Here is a 9,345-nt window from a genome sequence, read left to right as displayed (position 1 = left end):
CAGAGGGGTTCAAGGATTATATTGGATTGAGTGGTTTGTTTGAAAATATTAATAATGAGAAGCATTTTTTCAAAATAAACGAACAACATACCTCGAAACTAGTTTCATTAGATGATATTAAAATTTTAGAACATAAATATTTAGATATATTTTCGTCATTTTTTAGTTTCGTGAAAAATCAATTAGAGGATAACAAAAAAGAGTAAAATGTGAAGTTTTGGTATCGATCTTATCGCGAATGATGATCGTTGATAGGCAATGTTGATCAAAAGCAACAATATATATATATTTAACGATTTATTGGTCTAGTGATCAAAAAAATTAATATCGAAGCTTTAGTGCTAAAATTAAAGTTTTTTAAAATTTATTGACCAAATCAATACATATATTAAAATTCATTTACTAATAATTATCTACCCTTAATTTTTTTCCGGTTTGATAGTTTATCTACCCTTAATTTTGTTATGGACTTTTTATTAAAAAATTGTTATCAATTTGATTTAAATTCAATTAAAAATAGCCTTATGAACTTGCTAACGTTAGTTATTTTGATTTTTTGTCAATTTTATAATTTTTATTTTTAATCATTTTTTTAATTCTTTTAGTAATTTAGATATTTTTATATAAATATTATTTTTAAATAATTTTATCAATTGATTTAATTTAATAAAAAACCAAAATTATAAAAACCAAAAGAAAAAAATTAAATATTAAGATGATATTTTTTTATGTTCTAAGATAAAAAAAATCATTAGGCCTAAAAAGTAAAAATCCAATATTGGAAAAGTTTATAAAAACTAATTTTGCAAACATATAAGGACCAATAATGTAACTTAACCTTTTAGATACGTAAGTAGTACAAAAAATAGAAACGTCAGTAAAACGGAGCAGCTTCCCACGGTTCCACTTGTTTATAAATCCCAGGAACACCCACAGATTTTCTTTACCTAATCTGAAACTAAAAACTGAAATTCCTTCATATCTCTTGCCGGCAAATTTTATTACTTTCTGTTCTTCTTCTCGTCTTTTCGGTGTTTTTGTTCTTTTTTTTTTACAATAATCTCCCTTCCTTCCCACCTGGAATAAAGCGGCGGCGATGGCCGGAGACACCCCTGGAGAGTTGACTTCTTCCAAGGCCAGCCACGGAGAGGGTGTCCTTGGGTTGTTAAAAACAATGAACCGCGACGAGGTTTTCGAAGCTTTATCTCAAGGGTTTTGCCAACACTGCGAAGCTGTTCTGGAGAAGCGAATTAATCAGATCTTGAATAGTAAGAGTCTTACCGGTTTTCTCTCTTTCTTTCTTTTTAGGGTTCATCGGCTCATAAATTTTGCAGGGTTTTAGTTCATATGCGACTATTTAATCCGTTTTGAGTTATTTTTTATTGTGAGATCAAAGGTGTTGTATTCTGGAGAAGACAAAACCTTGAACTTTTAACGACCGTGTAATCGAAAGATCCCTTAACAATTTGATGTTCATAACATTACTTTGATTGCACGGTATCTATCATGCCTGTTACTAGGAAAAGTTTGAAAGCTATTGATTCTGATATATGATGTTATCTCTGATTATTTGCTTTCCAGAAAGAGGTAGTGAAACATCTTTGTCAAATGGAGATGCCGGTGTGGCTTCGAATGTTACTCCGGTACCGGATTTGGGGACCGATCGTGCCCTGACCCCAGCGGCGAATTTCGATATATTGCTTAACGATGGACTTGGTGGAACTGTGGTTGACAATGGATTGTCCGAGGAACAAAAGGAGCATATCAGGTTCTCCCAAGTTGGTAGGAAAAAGGATTTTGTTCACACCGAGAGGGTCGATGGGAGACCGACGAATGTGCTAAAAGGGCTCGAGCTTCATACGAAGGTCTTCAATGCCAAGGAGCAGAACAGAATTGTGGAATATGTTTATAATCTTCAACGTATGGGCCAAAAGGGGCAACTTAGAGGTAATATTTTACCAAACTTAACCTTGCTTACCTTGATAATAAGCTTTAGAACTCGAATGATTCGGCTTGCCTATATGTTCTTTGAGCTAAAATCGAATGTCAAGGCATGGTGAACATGAAATTAGCCTAATATCTTGAGTATACAGAATGGTTGTAGTAGTAGTAATAATATCGGCCTTTTTCATTTGAATGATGTTTGCAGAACGAACATACACAGAACCGAGGAAATGGATGCGTGGCAAAGGTCGTGTTACGATACAATTCGGATGTTGTTACAATTATGCAGTGGTAATTTCCAACTCTTAGTTCTTTTCCCTCTCTGCTTTGCACGTTTTAGTCCCGAATTTCATGTTAATATTTGAACCTTTAAAACAGGATAAAAACGGGAACCCACCGGGAATCATTCGGGATGAAGAAGTTGATCCCTTGCCCCAGTTGTTCAAGCAGATGATCAAGAGGATGGTCCGATGGCATATTTTGCCTCCAACATGTATTCCCAATAGTTGCATCGTAAACATTTACGACGAAGGGGATTGCATTCCTCCCCATATCGATCACCACGACTTCCTTAGGCCCTTTTGTACCGTGTCTTTCTTGACTCAATGCAATATTCTTTTCGGTTCGAGTTTGAAGATTGTGAGTCCGGGAGAGTTCTCGGGAACTGTATCTATACCTTTGCCTGTAGGGTATGTCCTCTTAAGCTCTGCTTAGTTCTGACAGATTTGATTATTGTCTTTCCAAGTTCAAACCTAACGCTTGGTGTGCAGATCTGTGCTTATTCTAAACGGCAATGGAGCCGACATTGCAAAGCACTGTGTCCCAGCTGTTCCAGGAAAACGGTAACTGAGCTAAATCTTTTTCGATTAATCAGAAAATTTATTCGTCTCGAATATTCGTATACTCAACAATTTCAATGTGCTGATGTCTGTGCAGGATATCCATTACATTCCGGAGAATGGACGATAACAAACTTCCGTACCAATTTTCACCCGATCCAGAGTTACTGAGAATCAAACCATTGGTCGTTTCTCCTACGGTGAATTCTGCCCCGCAAGGCCATCATCAAAAGCGGATTATAAACTCTTCCTTTGTAAAGGCAATCGTTCAACAAAACCAGCACCGAAATGGCCAAGTAAGCAAGGACAAATCCGATCGAGAAACTGCGAAAACAACAAAGAACGATTCCTTCCTCGGAAACGATGATTTCCCTCCGCTCGGTGGAAACAACGATTTCCCTCCGCTCGGTAAAGCCAACAAAACAGGATCAAGGCGATGATGAGTTCTTTTCTTTTGGATAGATAGATCATGGAACAATTGAATTTAGTAGTGCTTCTCCTTCATGTAAGACTTGAATGCTAAACTTTAATATGTATTATTGTATCAAGTTGGGAATAATACACGGTTAGCCTTAAAGTTTGTATTTTATGCCAGTTTGATCTTTAACTCTTTTTTTAAGTTAAATTTAGTTCATAACCTTCAAAAAATAAAATTTAACCATCAATTTAGTTATGAATTTCCCCTCTACTTTAAGAACAATTATACTTTTCTACCCTCAAGCATATACTCTAGCTCCATCCCTGAATTTGAACAACTATTTTGTACTGATTAACTATATTATAAATTGTAAAGCTAATGATTTTTTTACTAGTTTCTTGCATATAAATTATTGAACTATTAATCTTCCATTTGGACTACTAGGTCTCAAGTTTATTAAAATAGAAGACCAAGTTCTGACAAAAATAAAATAGAAAAACTAACCCCTTATGTTAGTAAAATAGAGGGACGAAATTCAAATTTAGAACTATAATAAGTTTTATATCTTTAGGGTGTCTTTGGTTCACGAAATGTAAGATTACCAGTGGGAATAAAAGATTATCAGTGGAATTAAAAGATTACCAGGGAATAGGATTATTGAGAATGTTGTATTTTGTGTTTGGTTGATTTAGTAGGAATGTAAGATTACTGTGTTTGGTTAAAGGAATAAAAGATTATTAAAATGTATATTTTACCAAATTGTCCTTATTATATATATGTTTTTTAACAAGTTGAATTCTACTATAATATTACTAAATTAATTTATATATTTTCTTTAAAAAAATTAAATTCATAAAATTTATATAATTTTTTTTATAAAATTGTAAAGATAAATAGGTTTAATGAAAGGGTAAATTTTTATTTTAACCCCTGAACTTCATATAAAATTATAATTATGGAATTTTTTTATAAATCTAAAATAATTTAATGATAAATTTGTAATTTAACATTCGTATAATTTTTATTATTCAACGACAGAATAAGGATAATTTTGAAAAAAAAAATTAAGAATATTTTAGTCCAAAACGCCAATAATCCAACAATACCTAAGAAAATAAATAATCATATTCCCAATAATATACCCAAAAAATTTATTGTTGATAATAAAAAATTACCAAAAATAAAATTATCGCTTATCCAAATGATTCCATTCCTAATGTTGTATGCATGAACCAAACGGCCATTTGTAATTCGTGGCACCCACTTTGCCAATAGGTAGTCACGTGTACCATGCGACCCACTCGATCCTCCTGCCGTCAAATCAAATGTTGTCCACCGAGCTATTGCTGTAGGACACGTGGCTGAATTATGTTCATCTTGCTTATCAGATCACAACGAAGAACAACAACAGAAGAATCATAAAGCTTTGAACTTTGCTGATTTCCCAAACTATAAATCCATGTGGAGATACCCAAAGTCCACAAATTTAGGGGAAAGATTATAAAAAAGATGAAGAAATGGTCTGGGAGAGAGATGAAGTGTGTCAGTTCTATAAGAGATTCGTAGGGTTTAGTGTTAGTGGCTGGAAATTATTGATAAAGAAATAATACAAATTCATTTCTTTTCCTTTGATTCATATGGTGTATAGATTCTAGGGTTCTTGTTTTCATTCATTTTGTTTAGTTGTTGGCATCAAGCAGCTGCCCATAAAAAAAGTTGGTCTATGCTCTTCGCAAGACTTTCGATTGTAATCGATTTATGTTTTGATTATGATTTGTGTATATATCCATCTCTTCTTACCATTGATTCTTCATTCCTTTTCTACTTTGTCTTTTTGACACAATTCTTTTACACATTTGTTGTATATTTATCCAAGAAATCAGTGAGTTGCTACCAAAATACAATGCTGCTACCAAGATTTGATGAACATAATCATACTAATTGAAATCACAAATCAACAAAACAAATCAAAAACACATAATGGTAAATCTTGTGGTTTGATAATTGATTCGTGCCAAGTCGAGCGACACTGGCGGATCACGAATCAACCCTCGGCGTACAAGTTTGAACCCCAAACAAACTGCAATAGACTTAAAGTTCAAAACTGGACTGACAGCACAAATACAAACTTGGACCAACTTCTCCAGTTCAATCATTTTGAGCCAAGAGCAAAAGACAACTTCGGTCGCAATTTGTTCTTTCCAAGTAATTTCATCTGGTTCAAACGTTCTTCCTCCTCCTGTTGCTTCTTCCTCTTCATTGCCTCTTCCTTTTGTCTTTGAAGCTCCTCTAGCTCCCGATATCTTTCCTCCTCCCTCCGCTGCTGTTCCAGTGCTTCCCTTCTCTGAGCTTCTTCAACCTTCTTCCGGTTCTCTTCGAGCATCTTTTCTAACTCCTCTTTCTCTTTTCGAACTTGCTCCTGTAAACAAAATCAGTCAAGATTGATCATGAAATGACAGGAAATAGTTACAACTATAAGCTAGAAAGAGAAAAAAAAATCAAATAAACACATTACCATATATAGTTGAATTGAAGCAAACATCAATAGACAAGAAATCACATGATTTTGTCTAAGATATTTACCTCTTTTTGCCTAGCCTCAAAAAGGGCCACTTCCTTTTCTTTTTCAAGTTGAGCTGCAACTTCGTCATTAAGTCTTCTCCGTCCCTCCTCTAACCGCTTATGAATTTCCTGCTTGATTTCCTCAGAATTTAAGCTCTCTTCGACTTTTTTCTGAATCACTTCTTCCACTCTTCTGGCAGTCTCTTCTTCTATGAGTTTCAATTCTGCTTCTTGCTGACGCCTGGAAAACAAAAGAAATGTCAAGCAGGAAAATGAAACATGCATTTGGGGAAATATGCTGCAACCTTTCATTACAGATATCTTTCCAAACCAGAAAACAGTACCCAAAAAAAAAAAACAGCTAACATGTCACGTTTGCTTTTTTCTTCTTTCTTTATCTCACCATCTGTCTGGATGCATTATGTATCTATAATAAATGGGCAAACTAACCTTCATGATGACAAAGGCACTAAATTATGCTATGCTTTTAAGGCATACCTCTAATCAAACCTGATCCAAACAAAAGAGTTACAAAAAACTGGTGAACAGTAGAGAAAGGTGCATCCAATCAGATCATATATATATTAAAAAATTGAATTATAGAAGTATCTTCCTTCAGAAAATCCTGTGGAGAAGAATATCAAGTAACTTGCTGCAAATTTATAACTAATCACTATAATTAAAACTCAAAGTATGCTTTTTGACGAGAAGAGTTTATATCCTTTTATAAACACCATCCATTACACCATCCTTTTCAATGGATGGTGAACAATATGCAACTAAAAACATTTAGTCAGAACAGCGCTTTCACTGTAATAACAAAACCAACAGACATAAGATGCTCGGACAGTACAGACATTTCTCTTAGTTTTCTATAAAATGCAAGCACATAAATAACTCTCTCCCTCCCTTTGTCTCTCTCTCTGATCTTTTCTTCGTATGTTCCGTGGAAGTAAAATTGCACGAGTTGTACAAAGTAGCCGCACAGAACACAGACTGTAAGCTAGGTACAATGCATCAAAATTACGGTAAGGTAAGGGGGTTTGTGTACATGCAAATAACATTCTTTGCCCATCAGGAATGAAATTAAGGCCAGGAAAAGAGTTCAGAGTTTTGCAAGACCTAACAACCCACATGTCTCCCATGTGATTTGTGGTTATGTCATCCTAGTAAACCAAATATCATAATGTTGTGAAAAGAACTACACAATAATATATCAGCTTCCACCAGAGTCGTGATTCCATAGCACAATGTGAATAAGACCCAAATATCAACAAAATAAATAAGTATTGAACATGAATCAAAAGTTAAGAAAATTCAAATAAAAGAAGAGTGGATATAATTCAAGAAGATCTACAAGAACAGCTGAAAGAAAAATTAAAATAGCCTACATAAATTCAATATACCTTTTCTTCTCCTCCTCTTCTTTATTCAGTTTCTCACTAGCATTTTTGAGGTCTATTGACCCAAGATTTGGGCTAGATGATTTATGAGTAGGAGACAATGAAGAACTCCTACTTCTTTGCCTCTTATAACGCTTTGGAGTCGAAGAACGACTTTTATGACGTCCTGCAGTTGGAGAACGGCTTTTGTAGCGCCGTGGACTAATGGAACGACTCTTTCTTCTGTAGAGCAACACAAATTATTGAGAATTTGGGCATACTAGCTACACAAACTAAGAATCGGTAAAGCTCACCATCAAACATAATAATATAAAAGCATATACAGTTACCTCATACATTGTTAAGATAAGCATTGAGCTCCATCATTTATGACATGAAGAAGATAAGGTTACAATCAAGCAACGAAAGGAACCCATCGGCACCCATCACCTGCTCACTTCCCATCTCAAGTGACGGGAAAAAACTGTCTTTAATGTTCTAACGAAGAGCATGCTTCCTATCACTGTCATAGAGTTCTTTATACTTTGCTCCAAGTGATTTTGTATTTAGCATATATGATATTTCCAATTTACCAATCAAAAGGAAAGTTCCCCACATGTCAAATGCTCAGAGTTGATAATTTCATAGAAGATATTGAATAATACACCATAAAACATCATCGGAAGAATTCAGCTACACTTCTTTATAATGCGGGTGGTCATTAAACACAAATCTATAATCCTGAAGGTACTCAAAAAATCAGGCAGTGGTGCCAATCTGAACAGAGAAGTGCCACACGCATAACAAAACATAGACAACCAGAAGATTAAACCGCAATGTAAATGACACTGATAGCACCAGTCTAGAAAATGCCAACAGTACATCCTCAACTGCAGCAGCACCTTCAATTTGACGCATTCAAAAATATAATAGCCACTTGTTATCAAATTCTTGTCCGAGATCCAATTCTAGAAAAGCAATCTACATAATCTTTCCAGTAAATCCGAAAGAGAACCAGAAGATGTACAAATAAGTAGCTTACAAATAAACTTGAAGAATTTATAATTCCAATCCGAAAACAAATTCCAGAGTTCCAGCCTTTCTTACAAAATTCCTTACAGTATCTTGTATGTCAACAAATTAACACAAACAACATGAACATAAACGGGATCACCTGCTATAAGAATAAGATGAATATGGCGACTGGCTTCTGTCCCTCCGGCTCCTCCTCCCATGCTTGTGCCTTACAGGAGACGGCGAATGTCTACGCCTATACAAGGGCGACCGAGACCGTGATCTTGACAAATCTCGAGGCATCTGCTATCAGTTAATCACATCAACGTTATGAAATATCTGCTTTTTTATTTTTCAAAATCACAACAGATATACAAACGTTTCTCCTGCAAAATTAAAATATTTATAGCTAGTTCAATGAAACTAAAAGGAATAAATCTGGATTCATCGTTCTTAGTCAAATTGACTTGAAAATGCAATATTGCTAATCGGGAAAACAAAAATTATCAGCTTAATAGATAAGATTTTGTTATTAACATGCTTTTCTTATTCTCTCAAAATTTTCCAGGACTTTCTAGTTAAACAAACAAAAGGAAAGGAACGCAGATGAATTTAATACGATAGAATAAACCCTAAGCAGACCAACCTGCGGACGAACACCGAAACCTTAAGAAACCTCAATTTACATGAAATTGACATACAATAGTTTTTAAAAAACCTAAATCATATATATAGCAAATCAAAACCAAACCCTAATTTGGAGCAATTTGGTAAATAACATGAACGCAAAGTAAAATTAGAAAGGGAATTTGTTGAATAATCTATTATAATTATTAGGCATATTGAGCGAATGAAAATTCAGTACCAGTAATTTGGTTGAATTTGATGAAATTATAACTTCAGATAAGAAAGGTTCTGCGTTTGCTTTCAATAGCCTTTTAGGTATAATTGGGAAGAACATAACATCATATTTTTATAGGTAAACTATCTTTTCATCACTCAACTTTAATCATATTTTTAATTTAGGTACTCATCTTTTAAAGTTTTCAACTTGATCACCTAATTTTCATAATACTTCTATTTTTGTCACAAACATTAAATAAATAAATAATAATGACACGTATTATTTTATGATAATGTGAACTGCATTTTGTAAAATATTTCTAGTTTTAGTTTTTCCTCGTAA

General features: G+C 34.1%; 2 protein-coding genes across 4 annotated transcripts; one reads left to right on the top strand and one right to left on the bottom strand.

The window, feature by feature from the left end:
- The first annotated feature begins 948 nt into the window (after positions 1 to 948).
- LOC120197520 (RNA demethylase ALKBH9B-like) lies at positions 949 to 3,344 on the top strand. The gene is made up of 6 exons (XM_039199024.1): positions 949 to 1,268; positions 1,582 to 1,947; positions 2,150 to 2,235; positions 2,323 to 2,633; positions 2,715 to 2,786; positions 2,881 to 3,344. Exons 1-6 carry the CDS (start codon positions 1,097 to 1,099, stop codon positions 3,221 to 3,223), a joined length of 1,350 nt encoding a protein of 449 aa, XP_039054955.1. The 5' UTR covers positions 949 to 1,096; the 3' UTR covers positions 3,224 to 3,344.
- Positions 3,345 to 5,142: 1,798 nt separating this feature from the next.
- On the bottom strand, positions 5,143 to 9,094 carry LOC120197521 (uncharacterized protein At1g10890-like). 3 transcript variants are annotated; one of them, XM_039199025.1, is made up of 5 exons: positions 9,025 to 9,094; positions 8,320 to 8,545; positions 7,170 to 7,388; positions 5,785 to 6,004; positions 5,143 to 5,620 (listed from the first exon to the last, which is right to left on the bottom strand). In XM_039199025.1, exons 2-5 carry the CDS (start codon positions 8,460 to 8,462, stop codon positions 5,354 to 5,356), a joined length of 849 nt encoding a protein of 282 aa, XP_039054956.1. In that variant the 5' UTR covers positions 8,463 to 8,545; positions 9,025 to 9,094; the 3' UTR covers positions 5,143 to 5,353. The 3 variants fall into 3 exon arrangements, with proteins under 3 accessions (XP_039054956.1, XP_039054958.1, XP_039054957.1); XM_039199027.1 differs by lacking the exon at positions 9,025 to 9,094 and having other exon boundaries at positions 7,496 to 8,461; XM_039199026.1 differs by lacking the exon at positions 9,025 to 9,094 and having other exon boundaries at positions 7,503 to 8,461.
- Between the last annotated feature and the right edge of the window lie 251 nt (positions 9,095 to 9,345).

The sequence above is a fragment of the Hibiscus syriacus genome, unplaced genomic scaffold (genome assembly GCF_006381635.1).
Source record: "Hibiscus syriacus cultivar Baekdansim isolate YM2019G1 unplaced genomic scaffold, ASM638163v2 tig00117048_pilon, whole genome shotgun sequence".
NCBI classification, from domain to species: Eukaryota; Viridiplantae; Streptophyta; class Magnoliopsida; order Malvales; family Malvaceae; genus Hibiscus; species Hibiscus syriacus.
Note: the sequence above shows the minus strand (reverse complement) of the source record. Positions and strands in the feature narration are given on the sequence as shown.

What these genes read in the sequence shown, in the direction of transcription:
- LOC120197520 (XM_039199024.1), top strand. Translation starts at nt 1,097, where the DNA reads ATGGCCGGAGACACCCCTGGAGAGTTGACTTCTTCCAAGGCCAGCCAC. An exon ending in GTTGTTACAATTATGCAGTG is followed by an intron (nt 2,236 to 2,322) that starts GTAATTTCCAAC and finishes CCTTTAAAACAG; the next exon opens with GATAAAAACGGGAACCCACC. An exon ending in CCAGCTGTTCCAGGAAAACG is followed by an intron (nt 2,787 to 2,880) that starts GTAACTGAGCTA and finishes ATGTCTGTGCAG; the next exon opens with GATATCCATTACATTCCGGA.
- LOC120197521 (XM_039199025.1), bottom strand. Translation starts at nt 8,462, where the DNA reads ATGCCTCGAGATTTGTCAAGATCACGGTCTCGGTCGCCCTTGTATAGG. An exon ending in TCATCTTATTCTTATAGCAG is followed by an intron (nt 7,389 to 8,319) that starts GTGATCCCGTTT and finishes GTTGCTCTACAG; the next exon opens with AAGAAAGAGTCGTTCCATTA. An exon ending in GAAGAGGAGGAGAAGAAAAG is followed by an intron (nt 6,005 to 7,169) that starts GTATATTGAATT and finishes TTTGTTTTCCAG; the next exon opens with GCGTCAGCAAGAAGCAGAAT.